Below are 24,282 nucleotides of genomic sequence, written 5' to 3' on the forward strand. Positions count from 1 at the left end.
CAACAGCAAATAACAACAGGACATGAACAGTAAAAAATGCCTCACCACTAATAATACTACAAGGTATACAGCCCTAGGGATTGTATGAAATGGTGACGTAGGACGAATGTAAATATTTATTTTAACTCTTGTTTAACATATTTCACTACGCCTTTTATACACCGTGTATCTAACACAGGTATAATGGATCCACTTGCTTTCGAGTTAAGAACAAGAATGAAGCTTAATTTTCTACACGCAGTCTTTTCTATCGAGTTGAGCGTAAATTTTTGCAATGCAGGCGAAGCGACGCAGATTCGAGAAGAAGAAACGAAACAAAACGCCTTCAATACTACTGAGCTATTGTCATGAGCACCAAAAGATAATTTGTGCTTTTCTTATGCGAAAATTACCCTGGTTCTAGATTAACTAATCTGCGTTATCGATATTGGACCGATAACGGTGTTCGACTGGGTACAAAGGAACAATTGAACCGGAAAATCACCCAATTTAGCAGTGAATTTTCTTAATATGAGGGTTATATCTTGCTGCGATAACCATTCATAGGCAACACTATCGTTTATATTTGGTGCCTTGGTCGTTATTATAAGAATGATTATTGAGAAATACATGAAATTTTCACACTAGTAGTAGTTTCGAAAATTCTCCTAACTCTATCTTCAAGCATTCATAGTTCTGAAAAGTTCTGATTCCATAATTTTCAAATAGAAAAGTGTGCTGCAGAACGCTGATGATCGCACTTGACCGCACATAATAAATTTGCTCTCCGCTCTGCCCTCCGGTAGCTGTGCCAGCAAAATATGCTGCAGCATACGATGGTACCTCTTGCTGTCATATGCAAAATAAAGGTAAGGTGTTCCGCAGTGCCTGAAAGTTGACTCGTACGCAGCTCTCGTATCCTAATGCCACGTACCTCTAACAGCCATACTCCACTCGTTACCGTGTGACGAACAAGAATGAAACTGAATTTTCTACACGCAGTCTTGACCTTGGAACTTTTCACCTATTTTCACCATTAAGCAGTAAAGCAACAATTTTAAACATTATATCAAACAATTGTTACACATTTTATCTATCCACCGATGATAAATGACTAAGATGCATTGAGTCGTTCGTTTGCTGTAATCGTTTGAAATCTGACGCAACATTTACCAGTTTCATGTTCAGTTTTACAAAATGTAATCTAGCATAGAAAACAAAGGCGTAGTCTTACGTCAAAAAAAATGAAATAAACGTTACAAATCAAGCAAGAAGCTATAGGTGAAGTTTTCCTCAAATTTTCGATCGACAAAAGCGAAAAAATTCTGCCCTAAAGCTCGAAATAGCTGCTCCAGAAAGACTATAGCTTTTTTTCAACATTCCTGTGAAATTTGGTGCGTCACGCAACAGTTTATTGTGCTGTCGCGTGTTGCATATCGTAGCTGTGCGACTGGGGAACATTACAATTCTATTTGCGTTGGCGTTTGTTGGTGGCAGATATGAGAATGGACTTCAATCCTCTCGCCTGAGACGTTCCAATATTTTGAATGTAGTGTAATAAATTTTCTTAAATGAACTTAACAATTTAAGCAAAACACACCGAACTTCTGATTAAATTCAGATTAGTTTTGTAAATTTGATAAAAATCTTTCGCTAACGTCTTTCAAATATGTGTAATTATCTTGAATAAAATATTTTTAATGCAATTGTAGTTTTCATTATTTAATATCATATTTTGTCTTGTCTGGTTTTTGTTTTAGAGGGATTAGAAACACAATATTAGCTATTATAACCATAGCCCTTAGCGATAGTTTTTCTAGATCCATGTTGTAAGAGGCTCCGCCTTTTTTCGAGTTATGTCATTTTCTCAGTTTCGCAAGATCCTAGGGGATTTTGTTTCGTAAGTAATAGGAATGCATGAAACATGAATCACATTTCGTGGCAAACAGGAACGATAGCGCTCTTAGACACGCAACAAAATAATACGTTGTATCGTGTTGTTTCAAAGGAAGACTATCAAATTTTTCTTGTATCGAATGGAAGCAGATATCAAGAGTGCAACATTGTGAACCATGCTACAGTATATCAAGTTGTGGCGTGTTGCCCGACCCTTAAGAGGACCACCAGATTATAACCGAAGAGTTTAATGAATAGAAACACTGGTTGCCCCAGAAAAACAAACATTATAGCTTTTTAATCATTGTTGTGAATTTTGGTGCCCCTAGCAAAGGCCGCCGAGTAACTGCTCGGCGGGCTCGATGCTTTTACGTTTACTTGAGGAAACACTTCTTTTAAGTCTCTGCAGACTTTACGCACTTCCGACTTTTCGACGAACTTCCGAGAAGCGACGAACTCGCCGAGCAATTACTCTGCGGCCTTTTGACTCACTTCTATCTCTGCTAGGGGCTCCAAGATTCTCATGAAGCTATGTTCCTTACTTTTTCTCTCAGGTTGAGCTTCAGGGCAACCTTTGTTTTGCTTTTTTTGACTAGTGTTGTAGTTTCTAACCGTTCCTTCGAATTGTGGTATCCCTTAGCCAGTTCGGAAGTGGGTAAAGTCTTCAGAGACCTAAATGAAGTTTTTCCTTATGCAAACGTAGAAGCGATGAACTCGGCGTGAAATTACTTTAGGGCCTCTCGACGCACTTCTACCTTTGCTAGAAGCACCACGGAGGCTTCTTAGCCGCAAGGTTACAGAGTTCGCTTTGACAAGCGCGTGGTCGTGGGTTCGAATCTAAGTCAAATCAGGGCCGTTTGATGTCAACAAACTTAAGCATGGGTTTATTCTCAGGCTCCCCGTTAGCCCTACCTTCACAAAACCTCGACAAATACCTCGACAAATACCTCGACAAATACCTCTTGTCAAAATTAAATCCCTATCACAATAAAACTGGTTATAGGGCCATTCATCTGAAACCTCTCAGGAAATAGTAATTGACGATAATATTGGAAGGAGACAGCGAGGTTCGGAATAGTAAGCGTAGAAAGGAAGGGCATACACACAAGCACGAATTATAACGTTCATATCACTTATTTTCAATAGTGATATTGCTAATAACAGAAGTGCGAGATACAGCAGACACACGGGCGATATCACAAAAGATAAATTTTTCTGGTCGCAGTGATGAGTCCACACAGGAAAAAAATGGAGCATCAAAATGCACAGAAATGTTTGAAGAGTTACAAACTTTCATTTTGTCCAGCTTGAGCTCTAGGGCAAAACCTGTATTGAATAGCGTAATTGACGTAGTCTTACGTCAACCATGTGATCCTGTCTTGGATACCACCTTTCTACTTTTTTTAAGCTGTGGTCTTAGAGCATGTTTTTCCATTTCAACTTCAACAGAATGATCCTATTTCTGATGTAATATGATAGTATTTTCAAACCATCAAACTCTGGTTCCTACTACAATTAACGACCGACTTTTTCATGCCCATGAATCATTTTCAACTGAAAATAGTGTTATACATTGAAAGGATAGAAACTTTTTTTATTGCTAGTTCCCATTTTGAATTGGTTCAAAGAGTCCTGGGCAACTAAATTTTCCATCTGAAAACTTAAGTTTAAAAACATCTGAGATAAATATTTTTTATACCACATTTTGTTTTTAAAACAAATGTTTTTCAGTGTGGGATCCTAAATTCAATTTATTCAATATTTTCAAGAGTTAATTCAGATAGTTTTGTTACAGTCAAGCCTTTGAAACCTTTTCTCTAACTCTCGTTATTATTTAAATACCTATTTCGATTTATATGAAAAAAGGTTTAGAACTACAGACATTTTCAAATGTTACACTAGATCAGTTTTTACAAAAAGTATGCAATGCTCAGTTTAGTTAGGCCTACACACCCACGAAGCTCTATTAAATTCTGAGAGAGTGCTGCCAAGCCCGGCTGAGGGTTGACGCGAAATCCGTCATAATGAGAAACTAGAACGGTAGTAACAGTTGTATTTTCGTACAATTCATTAAAAAATTGAGATATGTAAAATAACCAACCAGATAACTGGACAAGGAGGTAAATATCTTTTCTTTGGTAAGTCTACTAAATTGATATAAAATATTCGAAGTAGAGAAGATTGTTTAGAATTTTAGTTTCTGGACAAGTATACACATTGCCTTGCATTCAGATATGCGTAACCAGTACAAAATTATTAAGTTTTTCAATTAGTCGGTAAAATGTTTCAATATGACCATTTGCTAGGCTTCCCCTTCTTTGCAACTGAAAATCCTAGGATTGTGTGGTTTATCAAACGTGCAGCACGGGCTGAAAAATTATGTACCCGGCTTGTCTATTGTTTCATAATAACCAATTTCGTACTTCTTTTCCATTTCAACCGGCAAACTCGATTAGATTGAGGAATAATTTATCACATCGCTAGCAGCTTCAATCATCTGGTACGAAACACCTCTCACAATTCCCTTGACGATTCGTGTGCAGACGTTTCGTGGTAGGTCCAAATATTCTCCGAAATGCAAACAACGTGATTCGAATTACGTTCGATTTCGGTATGAAGCACCCGCCCGCCAGTCCAATGGAATTTCGTTTTCTACCTACGTCGTCATTGTTTAGGAGTAGGAACGTTGAAAGAGGAGAGAAGGCCGATATTCCAGCTGAATGGGAAGATAAAAAATACGCTTGATAGAAGACACTTTTGTTTTAATATTCTCATTGAATCTGTTTTGTTACCCTGAGTGGCTTTGAATTTGAAATTTTCATGCATGCTTTTGACATGATAGAGAGAAGCATACGGCAAAATGTCAAAGCACTGAATGCAAATTTTAGAGCGTAGAAAATTGTAACATATTGATAAAGTGTATACACAAAAAGGAAATTAAGATCTTCAGTACCTGCTAGTTTGGTTATGAATACAGTTGTAACAACTTTTTGTAATGACCATACATCTGAAAATTATGAGTATATGACCAAGGGCCTCCACCGATTATAAACAAACGAGGTCGCATGACTATTTATATGCACATCGCCGTAGAACGTATCAAAATTTTGTTCCTCAATAAATTACCAACTATATCATCTAATACCCAAGCAACACATAATTGTTGGAATGAAGCAAATGCAACTCTCAATGCAGCATTCAAAGATTGTAATAATTCGCATCCGTTGCTTTTATTCAACTTGTAAATAACCGAAAATGCGCAAGAGGTGAAGCCTATATGCAACTAACAGTGCTATGTGAAATCATCATCTGCATCGATAGCCGCTGCAGTATAGGAAAAAAAGAGAGGAGAAATAAAATTCAGTTTGTTCACCTTTACTCTCATTACTCTTCGGTGATGGTGTCGCGAAGTTTTATATAACTATGCACATACATTATAAAAAACCTCAAATATATCGATTTTTTTTTCTTCTTACATTTCTGATATGTATGTAATTCTACCTGTGATTCAAATTTACCGTGCAAAAAATGTTTTTACTTCGTAATTATTCACGCGCCTTTTATAAAGTGTTGTAAAAAGAAATTTTATGATTCAAACTTGCCAAATTTCTAAACAATGTTTTGGGAAACGATAGTTCAGAAAACCCTGCTCAGTGAACCATATTTCCAACAATAATCATTTATCATTCATTTATATTGAAAATGGCTGTTTACTGTGTGGTAATTTCAGCAAATATATGCTTTAACAAGTTGTTGCTATACATTTTCATCACTAGTTTGCTTTCGTATGAAGAAAACATTTGTGAAACAATAATATGCAACATCATGTGACATTATCGTTATTTAAAAGCATAATGAAATATGCAGTTGGAAATAGATTGAAGAAAACTATTGAGCAACTTCTAGTGTTCAGCTACGAGAATGATACACGTAAATAACAAAATGTTGCTCAATTCTTTTAAATTTCTTTAGAGTAACCGGAAAAGTTTCATGCACCGTTAAAAAGTTTTAAAACAACAAATATTGAGTAGTCTCATTTGAAAACATGTTGCATGGGTAAGCATAAATCGGATTTGAAACCTCAACCTTCCGATTTTCGTGAATTGGATTTGGCGCGAATCAAAACAATCTCATGACAAAGTAAGTCAAAGAATTCAGATAAGTACGTAACTTTTACAAACGCACTGTCTTAAAAAAGTGTACCAGTCTTTTTTACGATACATAAAAAACAACAACAACAACCGTGCCAAAGTAAGAACTTTTTATACTGTACAGAAATGTTTTTTTTTCTGTTTTCAAGAGCTATGATCGATTCGCGTTTTCAACGGTTGGCACAATAACGGGCCCAGGAACGGAGACGCAGTCCGCAAACTGAACTAATCTTCTAAAAGAGAACTGCAGATTTTACGAGGTATATGCTACTTACCAGCACGATTTCAACCGCACCGACGATGTACATTGCAGCAGCGAGCGTTGTTCCGGTGTAGAACAGCATCCCAACCGCACCGCCGAATTCAGGTCCGAGCGATCTGTAAATAATAGGTTAGAAGATTTAGCAAGCAAACAAATGTTTACCTATCTTTTATAATGTTCGATTTTGTTGATTAGGTAAATCTTAAAGGCTGTTTTGTTTAAACCGTTTTCCATTCAATAACAAACACAATACAATAACAAACAAAATTAAATGCTAAAAGCATCAAAAGCGATAATCGTTGTGTTGTGAAAACTTTAGAAGATATTTTTTTCTATCTATTTCCGTCAACTAACCAGCAGCAACGGATGGACGATAACTGAAAGTTTCCGGTGTACATTGCCATAAAGAACAACACACTCACAACGAAACTTTTAAATATAATTGAAACTTGAGCTGCCGGGACATTCAAGTTATTGCAAGAGAAAACTTTTCTCGGTCTGGCATGGTAACCGATGTGATTCCGAGCCTGAATATCAAATAATAAAAATCTGCGTTTCCGTAATCGAATAAGAAAACCGAGTGCTCTGGAAAGGCGCTCGCATGGATTGCTGGTTTGTTCGAGGCTCGAGATCAGGAGAAAGCATGCCGACATTTGATTTGAAAGTAAATATGCCGAAGGGATTGTCGGCTTTGTTGGCCTTGCCCGCTGTTGACTTCTGAATAGGGCATTGTAAAGTGATGATAGTGAAAGTTGATCCGTGAAGTGTACTGGTGGCATGTTTGTTTTCTGTTTCGAGGAATGTTGAATATGGTAAATATGCAAGAAATCCTAAATGTTTCAAATGTCAAAAATGTTATAAATACAAAAAAAGTCAAAAATCGGTTTTCCTTGCATCAAAAATTTAAATTTTGTTTCCTCTCGAGCATTTCAAAAGTGTAAAACAGAATTAAATTCAGTGGGTAATACTCATATTTTACTGACAGTAGTCTCAGTGGAGCATGAACGATAATTCCATTCGAAGTTCATTTTGAATTATTTCATTCCACTGAAATATTCGTGAAAATCCCTGGAAATTGCTTCGAAGGAAATGATTGATTATTGTTCCTGTCTAGAACATATTAGAGAGGATGTCCCTGTCAACGATTGGCTACCATTTGTTTTGATACCTCTACTCACCTTGATATCATGAAATAGCTCCCGCCCGCAGGTACCACCCCGTTCGTGGCAATCGCAGACATCGAAATGGCAGTCAACATAGTCTGGAACGAAATGGAGCGCGGGAAGAGGAGGCAGTTTCCGGGACGGTAGGCATCAGTTTCGTTGAGGGTGGGAACAAGAGAATGGAAAACAGCATTTAGTAAAATATCATCACCATCTAAGTGGATATGTGTGTGCTGGTGTGGTTGTCTTTGATAGAGCGAATGATATAGTATGGCGTTAGATGGAAGTTAAACGTGAGGGTGGCTTCATAGTGCTCTGCTAATTGATTCTACTTCCCGGGGGCTGGGATGAATGAACATGAGAAACTACCGAACTATCTACACACAGATGGACTAATGAATGCGGTTCCGTGAACGGTTCGGTGTACACGGAGCCTCGGGGGAAATGGTAGGATGGAAAACTTTTGCCGAACAACCGCTAGCATATCCCTTGTCAGGGGGAAATTCACTTCACAAATGTGCTCAAATGTAAAATCACTTCTACCGCCGAATTACTATACGGCGACAAGTTTTTTGAGGCGGAAATTCGCTGGATGTTGAACGTATTGTAACACTGGTACAAAATTCATTTATTTAGGTGTTTCTCTGATATTTCGGAAATAGGAAATAGAGACAAATAACGAGATAAAGAGAAAAAGCCAGAAAACAAAAACGGGGGAGAAGAAGGAAGGAGAAAACGGAAGAGGGAGAGATCCGTGTCATCGAAATCATCTGTCGAATCGTATCGAACAATTTTACCAGCCTTCCCCCAACCATTAAACAGTTTCCTGCAGTACAGTGTGTGTGTGTGTCAAAAAGGACCGATAGTCGAACGAGAGAGGAAATGAATTATGTCATTGCCCGAAATCTTTTGAAAGGCAAATAAATCATACTGAAATTGGAGGCGTCTTTCCCACTGACAATTGACCCATACTCGGCAGTCAGCCAAGTTTGAACCCGGCCGGGGGTGCTCAGGGTGGATGGTTCATGGTGGAAACTTGTGAAGTTTGCTGCATGCCGCGTGCGATTTTGCCTGTGACTGTGAGTATGATTTAGGTGGAATATTTCGAGCTATGCTGCTACGTTGCGTGAAAAAAACTGATGATGTAGTAAGAGAAGAGTGAAAGATTACTATCAACTAGATCGTTCGAAAATGTATTTGAACAATTGAACAAAAAATGGTTTCGATTTTTTAATCGATCAGGTCAGTTTTTTTTCAAAACAAGTTTTTCACATAGACAATTTGGTTGGATAAAATTTCTTCTGAGAAAATAGGGATAAGAAAAATGTTTTTCTTGCTAAAACTTTTTCTTTTCTTAAGAGTGCCCATTTAGATTTGTTCAGAAAAGTTTCAGGGAACTGAATTTGCTATCTAAAAAACTTATTTAAAAAAAAAAAATGTGATAGGACTGATTGTTGAGATCAGTTTTTGTTTTAAAAATATTTTTTGGTGCAGTTTCTCAAATTAAATTTTTTGAATATTTTTCGAATGGAAGTTCAGACAATCTCCAAAAAGTCATTATCAACAACTTTTCTCTAACTCTTCTCATTACTCAGATATATTGATTCATAAAAATGAATTTTAAGAACTTTAGACTTATTCATATGTTAGTCTAGACATATTAAAAAAAAGTAAGCAAAGCTACTAAGGGTAGTACGACCTCCACACTTACAAAGTTTCATTGAATTTTGAGAGAAGCTGACAGCGCCAAGTTGGCGCGAAAAGCACCTTATCTAAAAATAGTGATTACAAATATTTCTAGAGCCAGAACGGTTTGTTTGATCGGCGTGACGTCTTTGGCAAAGATGAAGATAATAATTTTGTCTTTGCAAAGAATGTACACAGTGATAAAAAATGATTGAGAAAAGATATCAAAAAATTATTTTAATTTATTTTTTTTTCAAAATCTCGTATTTCAAAAAGATTAATTTTTATCAAAATAACAAACGGTGCACCATAAGACTGCAAAGTGATTGCCTGCAAAGTTCGTCGCTTCTAGGGTTGCTTACGAGAAAACTTCATTGAGGTCTCTGAAAACTTTACAAACATCAGAGCTGGTTAATGGCACCAAAACTCATAAGGACGGTTGAAAAGCAATAATCTTTCCTTTTTTTCAGTTTGGTTCCGTCAATTGCCACGGTGACATAAAAACCTCCCTTTCCACAACATTTGCGGAGAGGCAGAGATAAACTCGGTCTAGCCCTTCTATAATAGCGCGTATACTTTTTAAAATTCGCGCCCGGCGAAGTGCATTTGCCTTTTCGAGGATACTCGGGAATAGTACTAGACAGACATTCACGCACGCCGCTCATATAGGCCTGCGAGGTATGAGAAAAAAAACTCATCTTCCGTTTTCGCAATGAGTCAACTTCGCGCTTAACATTTTTCGACTGCAACGAGGTTGGTCTCGAGGTACGATGCTGGCCTAACAAGCCAGTCGTCGTAGGTTCGAGTCTCGGCTCGGGAGAGACTGTTAGTGTCAGTAGGATCGTAGCGCTGGCCCGCAATTGTCCTGTACACTAAACAGTCGGCTGCGAAGTCTGTGTATTAATAAACAGAAGGTCAAGTTTCGAATCGGAATGTAGCACCAAGGCTTTGCTTTTTTGCATTTACCACGATGACACAACTCTTCCTTTCCGTCGCAGTCGTGGAGATGCAAAGGTTCACTAGGTTTGCGGCAACAACGACCGTTACACCTGCTTACTTACTCACCCTAAAAATCTCAAGGACGTGGCTGGTGCCGTTATCGATCCATACCAAGCGGTAGCTACTGAATTATTGTCCATTGAAAATGGCAAACTAATCCCAAGTAGCCATTTACGTGGTTCTTTGTGCAACTTCACTAGCTCAGATTGATCACGCAAGAGCAACTGAGAAATGTGCGGTCATCAAGCTTAAGCTTAAATTTCAACTTTTTTCTGCATTTTTTCATGATCAGATAACAATCAATGAAGTTTGAAAAAAATAGGATTACAAAAATGAGCTTTTTGAGATACTTCACGAACTAAATTATTTTTGGTATTATGACTACATTTCATGTTCAGTTAAGTGGGCAATGTATGTAGTTTTTCGAGTTTGCGAAAAATAAACGAGGACAAAGAAGGTGTAACTTATATTTAAAAAAATTCTCATCCAGACGGGACTCGAACTCGAAGTCACTATACTCATCGCGTGAAGAGACATACTGTTTCAGTTACAAAAACTCCCGCAAGATAGTGTGTGTGGTTGATCGTGGCGCACTTGGGACGGAATGCAATAGTAAATTGGTTATAGGGGTTATATTGGTTATAGGGGAAATTATCTTCACAGTAGATTTATTGGCGAAAATATTATACCGGTGACATCGAAGATTGCGGGTTCGAGTCTCGTTTGTTTGAGAAACACTATTTCTCAATCACACCTCCAGTTCTCGTTCATATTTCGCATGCTTGAAAAACTACATACATTGCCCGCTTTACTATATTTTCCAATATAGTAAATTTTAAATTGTTTGAGACTTTTTTCTTGAAAAACAATTATATTTCTACGATGTATATTTTTTTCGGAAAGACAAAGTCAAAGCAAGACAAAGACCTACAACTTTGCCGAAGATGTTACAGCGATCAAACAATCTGCTTTATCTCTAAAAATATTTGTTTTCAATAGCATTTTTACATAAACCCTTCTGAAAATTCTGAAATCCAATAGCACAAAATAACATATGACATCTCTAGCCCATAGAAAAATCTGTGCGAAGTTTCAGCCAGATCAAAAGTGGTTGCATGTTTTGTTATAGAACTGCACCAAAGGCAAACATGTCGAAAACGTCAAATTTGACATGAACATCAACAATGTTAAAAATGTCAAAACGATCAGCAATGTGAAATATCAGAAATGATAATGTGTCAAAAATTGTTGAAAATGTCTAAAATGGCAAAGTGTTGGAAATGTAAAAAATTTCACGAATGTCAAAAATATCAAAAATGTTTAAAATGTCAAAACTGACAAAACTGTTGGAAATGTGTAGAATATCAAGTATATCATGAATGACAAAAAGGTTAAATATGTCAAAAATGTCATAAAGGTCATAAATGTCAAAAATATCATGTATGTCAAAAATGTCAAAAATGTCAAAAAATGTCAGAAATGTCAAAAAATGTCCAAACTGACAGAAATTTCAAAAATGTCAACAATGTCGAATACACTAAGGTCGCTTTTTACGCGGTTTTTTTACGCGGGTTTTTTTTACGCGGATTCCGGAATTTACGCGGATTCCGGAATTTGTGCGGTTTTTTTACGCGGATTCCGGAATTCACGCGGTTTTTTTACGCGGATTCCGGAATTTACGCGGTATTTTTTTTTGCCCGGATTTCGGTTCCCCTTCACTCGGAATGCAAAATTAACGATGGTTTGTTTTTACGCGGATTCCGGAATTTACGCGTTTTTTTTACGCGGATTCCGGAATTTAAGCGGTATTTTTTTTGCGCGGATTCCGGAATTTACGCGGTTTTTTTACGCGGATTCCGGAATTTACGCGGTTTTTTTACGCGGTTTTTTTTACGCGGCACGTACCCCCCACGTAGAAGGCGACTTTAGTGTATATCGAAAATGTTTAATATGTCAAATATATGAAAAATGTCATAAATGTCATAAATGATAAATATATTAACCTTGACGCAAACTCTGCTTTGTCTACATCACTGTTTTGCCCCCATCTAACGTACCGCTCATGCAACTGTCATTAGGCAGTTTCCGTTTGGCTATTTCCTCTTTCTTTCCAAATAAACATTTGATGAATAAACACGTGATTTGTTTTCTCTCTAAGAACATCGTGTCCTAGTTCTTCTAAGTCGATCCGCAAGTCCATCCGCTGGATTATTTCAATAAATATCATAAGTGTCATAAATGTCATAAATGACATAAATTTCATAAATGTCATAAATGTCATAAAGGTCATAAATATCATATACACTAAAGTCGCTTTTTACGCGGGAAATACGTGCCGCGTAAAAAAAACGCGTAAATTCTGCAATCCGAATGAAGAGAAACCGAAATCCACGTAAAAAAAATACCGCGTAAATCCCGGAATCTGTGTAAATTCCGAAATCCGCGTAAAATAGAACCGCGTAAATTCCGGAATCAGAGTAAAAAAGCAGCGTAAAAAGCGACCATAGTGTGTGTCATAATTGTCATAAATGTCATTAAAGTCATAAATGTCATAAATGTCATGAATGTCATAAATGTCATAAATGTCATAAATGTCATAAATGTCATAAATGTCATAAATGTCATAAATGTCATAAATGTCATAAATGTCATAAATGTCATAAATGTCATAAATGTCATAAATGTCATAAATGTCATAAATGTCATAAATGTCATAAATATCATAAATGTCATAAATGTCATAAATGTCATGAATGTCATAAACAAGCATGGAAAAGTTCACTCACTAGCAGTATTTCATGCAAATGTGTTCTTTGATTTATCAGTTATCGTTCAACTATTTCCACTCGCGTACAAGTTTTCCATAGAAACGCTGCTGATTGTTTTTCGCTTCTAAGAGTTCCGAATACCATAGAAGGAGACTGAATGATTCAAACACGATAGTATTTATTGTATCCAAGTTCACTTGCATTCAAAATTATCGCGAGAAGCTTTGAGATATTATCGCCAGTGATACAAAATTATGAATCCAAATGAACGTTAGATTGCGTTCAATTGTTTGCTTGCCGGAGCAAATAGGTATCATCAATGCTTACGGAAATTGTAGCATGGTGCATTAGCATCTGATACTTGAAATCACCAAGAATCATCGTGGTATATCACGGTGAAAGCACGACGTGGAGTAGCCGAATTCAGCCTACAAGCAGCCAACATTTGAAAGAATCATTGCGATCGCTTGAGTGCAATCATTTACGATTCTTTCGTGAAACACTCGCTAGATGTAGCTCGCTCCGCCTAAAGCAGGCAATACTGAAACAAAATCATCAAAGAAAGCTACCATATATTTCTTTGCTCTAAGTTGTCGTTTGCAAGCTTGAGAATGTGTAACTTTTAATAGCGATGGTTTGCTAGGATTGAAAGCTTATAAATAGCACGTTCAGAAATGATACCCGAATGATTGTTATGCGATACGAGTTTTTCCATCCTTGGTCATAAATGTCATAAATGTCATAAATGTCACAAATGTCATAAATGTCATGAATGTCATAAATGTCATAAATGTCATAATTGTCATAAATGTCATAAATGTCATAAATGTCATAAATGTCATAAATGTCATAAATGTCATAAATGTCATAAATGTCATAAATGTCATAAATGTCATAAATGTCATAAAGGTCATAAATGTCATGAATGTCATAAATGTCATAAATGACGTAAATGTTATAAATGCCATGAATATCAAAAATGTAAGAAATATCAAAATTATCAAAAATGCCAAAATCGTCAAAAATATCAAAAACATTTAACATGGTAATAATGTCAAAAATATAAAAAAATAATTTCAATATTGACATGTTTTGGCATTTTTAGCATTTTTAAAATCTTGAAAAATGCCAAAAGAGTCAATATTGTCAACAACATTCAGATTGTCAAAGATGTCAAAAATTTAAAAACTCATAAATATCGAAAATTTAAAAAAAAAAATTCGAAATGTCATAAATATTTGATTGCTATAATTTCAATAATTAAGTTAAAAATTAATAACAAATAAAGATAATCTTGAACTAAAAATGTTTATTCAACAATCAAATTTGCATTCAGCTCTCGAACTCCTCTTCTTTGGTCAGTTCATCACCGTTTGAGTTTGTCATTCGCTTCCCTTTTGAAGCCATTCCCAACATGATGGGTAATTTTTCTTTTCATGAATAATCAAATTATTCTCGAAGCTCTACACTCCACCCGAGAGTTGACCGCATTCATTGGTCCTGCTGATTGTTCCATTTGGTTTTTCACCGAATTCCACACGCACGTCGGAATCTCTACATAATGAAAGATTAATCACGATATTACCAGCTTTTGCGGTGGCAGCGCTTCTGGCGGCTCCCAGTATATTATCGTGATTTATGTTGGCTCGTAACAGTCACCGGTAGCTTATGAATTTGGAACAGCGCATAGAAAGCGCCACTCGATTGCGTGCCGCTGGCAACGATGATCGATTGAATCCCGTTAAAATAACTCAGCGCATAATTGCTTCTCTTATTTCATGCGGATATAGGCGAGCGATGAGGGGCTGATGCATATTCAATTACAAATATCACATTTTAGCTTCAACCTATCGGTAAGAGAATATGAACATGCAGACATAGTTTATTAACCCAATAGTTCAACAATACAGTTGTGTTGTTGCCAAAAAATTAACTTGAAATTTAAACAGCGGTGATACAAAATCTACCAATCAAGAACGTATGCAAAAAACCAACATAATTTCAATGAATAATTTCACAATAATTTTGTTTACCATGCATGTTGAAATTGTATTTTAGAGGTCTGCAATCGTTTACGACTATCAGCAGTGATGTTCAGCTCGGTGCAACAATGAAATGTCAATTCTACGAAACGCGGGAAAGTGTCGCATTGATTTAGAATCTGATTGGATTCTCTCTCGGTCCACTCAGCATTCGGTAGCGACGGTACCAATAAAGAACTGCTGAATGTAGGTCGCTCGAAATTTCACCCCGTGGCCTTACGGAGTCGAGAATGCCTTACAAATCCCAACCGTTAAGTGCGGCTAGCAGGCACGCTTTAAGCCTTTCGTTCGTCACTGTTCTTAGCGTAAATGTCACGGGAGGATGAGTGTTACTCTTGAACCGAAAATCGGCAGCGATCATCCGACACTTTCGTCAGCTCAGTACTGTGTGTAACTGCTATTTGAAGTCGAATTCGCAGGAGTGGGGTCTGTAGGAAAACGACAGCGCAGTGATTCGCAACTTCTGAGTAGACTAAGATTGTTTATCAAAAGCCCTTTCGCCCTCGGCAGACGGAAGCTTCTAACGAAGCGTGTGTTGTGATTATCCAGACCCAATTACTATGAGCAGCGAGTGTTTCCAGTTAGCATATTATTACTTCGCTTAAAGGACGATTTTCAGTGATATTGAAGTGCCACCGAAGCTTTAACGATTTGAGGAAAATCAAAAGGATGGTTTCGCGAAAATGTCAGTGAGGGTTGTTTAATTAATCATTTAACAGAGGCTCGCTGTTTCAAAGCAATGCTTTTGATCAACCGTGGCGCTTCCGTTTCAGCAGACAACGCAGAATAGACAACGGGAAAATGTAGTTTACTCGGAAATCTGCATTACAATCAAACCGTTTTCGCCTTGATTGGACCTTATCAATCGGGAGTAATTGGCACTCGTCTATTAGAGCGACATCCAATCGCAAAAAGGAACATTTATCGGATGCCCTGTCGGAGCTCATTCATTATTGCCGACGATGTCCGCTATAATTGCTGTGGAAGCAGACACAAGAAATCGCAATTTTCTTTCAATGAGATGAATATTTAAATTCAGTGTACGTTCGTTGTTACTCCAGCGTAGTCAGCTAAATTGGTACGATTACGTTTCGTTTCGTTTGCGGTATGAACATGAAACCGACAAATAGAATTAAAGATTAACGTAGATAGAAAGATTAAATTTAAAGAGAGAACGCCCACCAAATTTGGGTTCTTGGAAGTATGCGTGGAAAAGTATTTCTCTTTTACGTTGGTAGGAAAGTTTAACTTCACAAAATTTAGTCATGTAATTGTTAGGTTCCAGGCTTGACAACAGCGTACCGCATCCAGGTACACTTAAAATAGCTTATTTATCGCAAATGCGTGGGTAGATCCGGCCCCAGGCAAAGTATGCGACATTCATGTTTTCGTTATAAGATGAAGTAAAAATGGTAAACAGTACAGAACTCACTGAGGTGGAAATTTAAAACGGTAAGGGTGGTAAAGCGTTCCAGTGTCGCGTGTGGCTTCCCTGACAGGAGAGTTACTGCCAGTGACGATTTATATTTACCCGCAAATAACGTGCTACGGTTGTTTTCACGGTGAGGCTTTTCATGTAAATTTCTCTATGAAGGTGGCAACACTGTGTCAGATTTCGGTGTGATTTTGTGAGTTTGGTGACACCGGTAATTTAAGCATATGTACTTGATTTTTTTCCAGAACAGCGACCACTTTCCAAAAGGACGTCTACTGCTTAAAAAGAGGTCAAAGATTGTACATAGATTGTACATTTTTCTTGAACTATTTCTATTTAAAAACTCTATAATCTAACAGTTTTTATCAATAAAACTGAATATGAGAAATTGTTTGAATTTTTATAAAAAAATTCACAAAGTTACTAATCTCAAAAAAAATTTCCAAAATCTGGGCCCTTCTACCATATAGGTTATTTGGCGTGAAATCCACCGCCTACGCTGTGGAATATCGAATCTGTTTGCATGGCGGTCGCGTGTGAGGTAATTAATCGCAAAGTAAAAACGGATTAATAACATCATACAACTCGGGGAGGTTTATCTTACGTATGCTATAGAAGAAATAAAGTGGTTACAAGGTGGGTATGGGGAGGAACATGCGGGTATCAAACAGGCTCTAACGTTGGTACGTGCGTGAAGAGGATGAAATGACTCGAAAGTAAAGATATTGTATAAAAAAATGTAAACATACCACGCAACAACAACATAACACAATTAAAAACCCATAAATAGCTCCGGCCGTTCCGACGACCCATGTTAAACGAATGAATAAAATTACACCAAAAATATTCTGTATACACGGCAGAAAGACACCGATGAGTGTGCCTGGTAACAGTGGAAGTGGTGGTGGTCAGTAGTAAATAGGTTTTGGTTGTTTTTTTTTTTTTTTTTTCGAACAGGATGTTGATGAGTTGCGCGTTTAATTGGTTATTTCACCCCAGGATGTTCCATTTCCAGGTATTGAATCCACGACCCATGAAGTAGGATAGTATGTTTAACAGGAAAGCAATAGGAAAAAAAAAAAGAAATAAAAACCAGTGTGAGTATACGGCTAAATATTGGATAATAGTCTAAATGTAAAGTTATTCCAGCATTTAGTAGTTGGCCGATAACCCGGTTATTTTAGTATTATCGTAATTCTTTCGTTAGCTATTGAATAATTAGGTATGGGTTATCTCATTTGCCTTGTCGGCCGCTACCAACCAGGTAAATGAGATCCATGCTCGTTTTAGTTGGAATCGTTGATATCGGATACTGTCATTCAGTTTGTGAAAATCATGTCCAATTACCGAGTGAAAAAAGGTGTACTTACCCATGCGGGCAGAGGCAGGTGCTGGTTTCGCATCTGGATCCGTCGGTGCGGGGATCGTATTCGAGTAGTTTGCCAGGGACGAGATGAGTGTTGTGATTTGTGGACGTTCTTGGATTTCATCCTGAAAAAAAAATGGAAATGTTATGAATTTATTGTTGTGTTAAATATTAAATCGGGTACAATTTAATTGCTAACATGTAAAGAATGTGGCCTGATCAATGCCCTGATATTGTGAATACTCGAAAACGAACATATTCATATAATGGAAATACTTATAATTTAACTTGTTTGACTATGTAGTAGGCTGTCCTAAAAAAATCGATGTTGATAAAGTCAAGGTGCTCAGCCCTGAATTAAAGACAATGTTATTTATAGCATTTTTGTAGAACATTTCGACTTTCTAAAAAATTGTTTTCAGGTTGCCCAAACGTGATTTATGAAAAAATGACCTTTTCAAGCTACAAAACCACTCTTTTGTACTTCGTTCAAACCTGTTCGATTCCTACATTTTTCCATTTAATTTTTTCATTTTTGTGGGATCGTTTTTGAATATTTTGCATGGTTTAGTTCAGCATCACATTCAATTATTTGACTCACTGAGCCCATTGAACATCACAAAAAAGTGAATTTTTCTCATTATGAAGAAAGATGGGTGACGAATCCAGCAATGAGTGAGATAAAAAATTAACTTTTTAATCAGAAAAAGAAAGATGCAAGGTGTCTTCGACAGAGTTTTAGGTTATCTTAAAACAAGAAACTTCACCGAAGACATCATGTTCCTATCTTTTACATTTTACGAGCAACATTAAGTTTTCTATTGAAGGCACTAAAAACACAATTTTCGTTCTAACTTTTTTCGCAGATTTTTTCGAATTTTTAAACCTTCTACTAAGTTATCAGCCATTTAAAAATGCATTTGTTTTCTGAATATTGTTATTTTTTATCTCCTAAAATAAAACAGTTATTTAATATATTTGTTAAAATGCATAGTTTTCATCACATATAAAAATGCCAATATCTCAGCCCCCGATTTGATATCAGGGCTCTCAAAAATGTTCTACAAAAATGCTATGAATAACATTATCTTTCAAATTGGGGCTGAGCAACTTGACTTTTTCAACATCGATTTTTTTGGGACACCCTACTACGTAGCCAGTTTGCACTGATGGAATAAAAATTAAAAATGGTTTTCATTTTTTTCAGCCGTACCACAGAGCTTGGAAATTGAGTTGCTTTTGAAATTTTAGAAAGGTAACCAACATTATGCAACTCACGCCTCTACGAGTCATATGACTACAATAGAATGCTAGCTGAAACATGAACACAACTGGCTGGCGGTGCCTGGGCAATGTTATCATCCGATAACAGCTAAGTGAGAAGCGACGCGATCATTGGCGCGTAAACCATACTCCGGTGGTAAAGTAAATGCTTCGTCGACCCGAGCGTCTGTTCACCAAGATGGTGCGGCTCAAAACAGTGTATGATTTTCGTGTTAGGGGCGGCTGATCCTGGTGTCAGCGTGGAACTATAAAGAGAGTTGATACAATAGTTCTTCGGCGAGACAGGGGGTAATGGAAGGCCAAAAAGCCGCCCCAAAACAGCAATATCCATGAATACTCGTCGAATTCTAACGCTGCTAACAAATTTGAGCAACTGAACAATTCTCGCTGAAACCGTCCAACTAGAGACACGAGGTCTTTCGAAACGGATATTTTTGTGTCTAAATAATTGGAAGTAGGAAAAAAATGAGAATACCACTTTCGTTAGTTCATATTGATAGAACCCTCGGGCACCAAGGGGACAAAAGGTTTTTAGAAAAGCGGTATTATGAGCAATCCGTCTTACTGCTCTATTTTTCTTCTCAAGATAGGTGGCAGAGTTTTCATTTGAAGTAGAAATCAATTCGCCGCCATTTTGGATTTTATCAAAAATCATGTTATTGAGCAAGTTCGCAAACACCGATTTTATATTTGATGTAACCATTGGAAAGCTGAGAAAAAATGTTTTTAAATGCATTACCTTGCCATTCAGATCGCTTTTCGAAATCAAGCTTCGAACAATTCAACCCCGTGCGTCATGCGTTGAATTCTTCGAAGCTTGATTTCGAAAAGTGATCTGAATGGCAGGGTAAACTCGAAGTCTTTTTTTTTCAGCTTTCTAATGGTAGTGTCAAATTTAAAATCAGTGGTTGCTAACTTGCTCAAAAACACGATTTGTTGATAAAATCTAAGATGGCGGCGAGACCCAAGATAGCACCCAATAAATAGATCAAGAATTGCTCAAAATGAAACCGTTTGACTCCTTGATTCCCGAAGAGTCCATCAATATGAACTAATGAGAGTGGTTTTCTCATTTTTTCACTACTTTCAATCATTTAGACACAAAAATATTCTTTTTTAAAGACCTCATGTCACCAGTGGGATGGTTACAGCGAGAATTGCTCAACTGCGGAATACCGGGGTTGCACTGGAATACGCGCAGCAGCGAGAGGAAGCGCTACCCACGAAAGAGCAACTTTGCGCAGCTACTCTTGAAGAGTACAGCTGGAGTGGCATTAGGTACAATGATTCCGAGCATTAATAACTACGACGAGTGTAACAGTTAGTAGAAGAGAAGAATGCAGCACGAGCGAGAAGACTGCAACACTAAACGCAGGTGAACGTGGAGCGCACGGAACCGGTAAAACTCGTCTTTCGGTAAAAGAAGCGTCAGCGAGAAGATCGAGGTCATAAAGCGATAGCGGAACTGTACCGTGCAAATAACAGACGAAAGTTCTACGAGAAGCCGAACAGTTACCGCAAAGGCTACGTGCTGCAAACCGAAATGTGCAGGAACCTGGACGTCGTCTATCACTGTTTGCGAGGAAGTTAGTGGAGCAATACCTGGCGGAATTCATGGATGTCCGCACCCCCACGGACCAAATCTTCGCGATACGGCAGGTCGGAAGAAGAAGCACCAGTAATAAGCCCGAGATCACGAAGAAATGGAGGAAATGTACCGTGTCAATGACACACGAAAGGTCTACAAGAGGCTGAACAAAATTACGTGTCGCAAACCCAAAATGTGTAGGGACCTGCGCGGTAATCTTATCTCTTATCACGAACAAGTGTAAGGTCATTGAAAGGTGGAAACTGTACCACGAAGAGCACCTTAACGGCGATGCACCATAAGACGACGACAAAGTGACAGTAGACACTCTCCTAGCTCTTCTACGCCTAGACATCAAAATTTCAAACTGCATATTTGACCCAGAATTGTTGTGTATGTGAAAGAGGATAAATTGAAATTCACGGAAAACGTTTGTTTCATTTGAATTTACATGCAAAACTTGGCTAAATGATTGAATTAAAACACTCATAAAAAAATTAATAAAATCATAGTTTTGACACTATTTTTAAAAAATATGCTTAAATGATACTATTTTGAAGCTATGGGGATGTGATACATCAGAAAGTAAAGGGTTTTTTAATGGACGTATTCATGGCCTAAACGTAGTTGTTGCTGCTATTTTGTAGATTCAATTGGTAGGTAATTGAAAAACAGGTCCTTCATTATGGTGTCGCGTTACAAAAATAGTAGTTTTTTTCGTATTGTGCAAATGTTACAAACTGTAGAAAAGTAGTATTCAGGATTTTCTTAGTACTCGATGAGACCTTTCTTAGCATATGCTGGTATGTGAAATTGGTGCATTCTACTCAAAGTTACAATAGGGTCAAAGTTATGGTGTCGCGTTACGAAAATTTAATGTGTTTTTATAAAGTTACCAAAAACGAGTTTTTGAGCTTTTGTCAGGGTATACTGATACTACAACATGGAATCATGATAAATAATATTCATCTGCATCAAGTTATATCCACCTAGAAGTGAGAAGTTTGCTTTTGACTGGAATTAGATCATTACATGTTCAATGCCAATGGAAACCCGTGAGAAATTCTTAAAATGGTTTACAGATAACATTAAAAATGTAAAAATATCTTTGTGCTTTAAAATTAAAATAAATTATGGGAACGCGAATATATTATAATTTCAAAGATAGTGTAAAACAGTGTATTTGACTATTTTAACCCCAAATAGACTTATGCTGTTTCTTGAGCGATCGATTCAATTGCTAGGTTTAGTGTTTTTCTTTGCTTTTTGGCGTAAATACTGCTTTAATCACCCATATTATTTACGAAAAACACATCAACACTAATCATTGCCACAGGACAGAGAATAAAACAGAAACCTCACGTATACTACATATACTCTGGTAATGTTTTTACTTCTAGTCAAAAATTAAAAACGTATTATACCTAAACGATATACCTAAATATCAAACGATGGAAACTCGTTGGTCTTCAATACTCAAATCTCCGAAACACGAAAACAACTAGGCCAATTACACTTCACTTCGTTCCTTGGGGAGTTGCTGAATAATACCTTTTCAACACACCAACAACCACCTTAATAAAGCAATAAAATCACAGGAGGGTTGTGTGCAAAGCCACGACCGGTTGAAGTAGAATACTTTTACAAGAGAGTTAACCCGGCTGCTTGCATGTCAGTCATTTTTCCTAGTAAACAAATGTTGACCGCTCATTGCCAGTATTGAAAATTCTGTGCAAAAGAAGTTGAAGTACTACTCAATTTCAGTTTGCACATATAAATACGACCTCACTGAACAGGGAAAGTACAAACTCTTTGCGGCGCAAACAAGTTTCAACAGTCAGAGTATATGTACATGTGAATTCAAATTAAGATAATTAACTTTTGGTTAAAGCTCAGAACGAGAAAATATTGAATCTTCAATTCATTTGTTTGGTTGTCCTAAAAGGGACAGTTTGTTGTTGAAAAAAAAAAAATCGGATATGACGCTGACTGCATCTTTGTGTTACGCCGATAGCGAGAGTTATGGTGAACTTGCGTATGACGAAGGCATCGTATCATCTGCTTTATTGAATGGGAGAAAGAGGAATATTGTAAAACTTTGTAAACATTAAATTCAAACAATATTACACAATCGTAGTCAGGCACTCTGATAAAAAACTTAAAGGCTGTTTTCACACAGAAAATCAGACAGCCAGCAGAAGTTTTGATTGCCAAAATCCAGAATGCTTGTGTAGTTGCCAGTTGCCAGTAGGAAGGCCGAAACCCTCAACCGGCAAGGATGCTCCGATAGCAGGAAAATAGTGGTTTCGCATTCAGGAACGGCATCATAGTTAGGGATTCTATTTTATTCACCCGGCCGTAGGTTAATGTACAGCTCTACTTACGGCCGGGCGAATTGGTTCGCGCCGCTTTTCGCGTTTAGCCTGGCAGAGGTCTAATGCGCACGGCCAACACAATAGAGAGGTGTTTTCACATTGAAAATTAGACACGGCTTTACTAGAGTAAGTGTTGGCAAATGCATCTACCGCTAATACCGCCACTATCGTACGAAATTTCGTCGTTTCATGTGGGGAATAATATCAACAACGAAAAATGACGCGCGTCTAAACACACCCGAACTGTTTCGCCGTGCCGCTTCCATTTACTTCCTTATAACATCGGCCTCATGGAAGTACCGGCTGCACCTACCGCTGAGGCTGTTACCATACTGCTACTGGTACCCAAAGCTATTAACTCTTCAAATTAAGTGTTTTATTTGTCCTCAAAAGAACAATTGTTCAATTCCATATCGGATATAATGCACTCGCATCTCTGTAATTTTACCGACAGTAATATTCTTCTGAACAAAATGATCCAACTTTTCCATTAGAGGAAGTGCCGGCTGATGTACGGCAAAAATCTCGCCCGATCGCTCGCGTTGGCGTTCAGCCTGGCAGTGGCCTGAGACGTGGTGACCAACCACAGGGCAAGTGATTTGTATAATTTGAAGGCAGCCACAGGCGCAACCCGCTGCTATATTCTGTTACTGCTGAGTGCTGATATCTGCTGCTACTGCTGTCAACGTTGTAGTAGACAGTCCATCCAGCTCACCATCCGACTGATGAATGTAGCTAGTTTTCCCAGAAACGCCACGGCCACGCCTTTCTTTTCAGTTGTACCATTTTCTAATGTTCTTTAGACGAATTATTCCACAATTCGCATTTGATTTTTGTATCTAGCGAATAAACACTGATGGTGCTCTCACACACGCAACGATTTAACCCCTAACCATATTGCGGCTAGTAACATCAAGCGATTTTGTTTGCTCGCTGTTGCGTGTTGCATCATGTTGCAACTTGGCAGCTGAGAGACGACGAAATTATGTTCATGCTGATTGATTGAATCGACTTCATATTAGCTCTGCATAGTCGAACTAACTGCTTTTGTGAATGCGTTCGTTCCGCACAGAATGTCTGCTTGTGTTGATGCCAGAAAATTATTAATCTTCAATTATTTGTTTATTTGCCTTGGAAAAGGTATTTTGCGCGGTTTAAAATCGGTTGCTGATCGCAACCTTTGAGCTGCCCTAACAGTGGGGGAATTAAAATACACGGACGACATGCACTGTGGAATCTATTTCACATTCAGTGAATAAGACGGGCGCGACAGATTTAAATTCCTAGG

The 24,282-nt window shown here is 37.5% G+C and overlaps 1 protein-coding gene across 7 annotated transcripts in view; it reads right to left on the reverse strand.

The window, feature by feature from the left end:
• The window catches only part of LOC129724986 (solute carrier family 12 member 4), a 318,737-nt gene that overhangs the window by 73,818 nt on the left and 220,637 nt on the right, over positions 1 to 24,282 (reverse strand). For all 7 annotated transcript variants that reach the window (XM_055680331.1, XM_055680330.1, XM_055680329.1 and 4 more), the window contains 4 exons: positions 17,752 to 17,872; positions 17,131 to 17,264; positions 7,467 to 7,549; positions 6,302 to 6,404 (listed from right to left, as the gene is read on the reverse strand). In XM_055680331.1, coding sequence (XP_055536306.1) covers positions 6,302 to 6,404; positions 7,467 to 7,549; positions 17,131 to 17,264; positions 17,752 to 17,872 — 441 coding nt within the window. The remainder of the gene's footprint in view (positions 1 to 6,301; positions 6,405 to 7,466; positions 7,550 to 17,130; positions 17,265 to 17,751; positions 17,873 to 24,282) is intronic.

Source organism: Wyeomyia smithii, chromosome 2, assembly GCF_029784165.1.
Source record: "Wyeomyia smithii strain HCP4-BCI-WySm-NY-G18 chromosome 2, ASM2978416v1, whole genome shotgun sequence".
Taxonomy (NCBI): Eukaryota; Metazoa; Arthropoda; class Insecta; order Diptera; family Culicidae; genus Wyeomyia; species Wyeomyia smithii.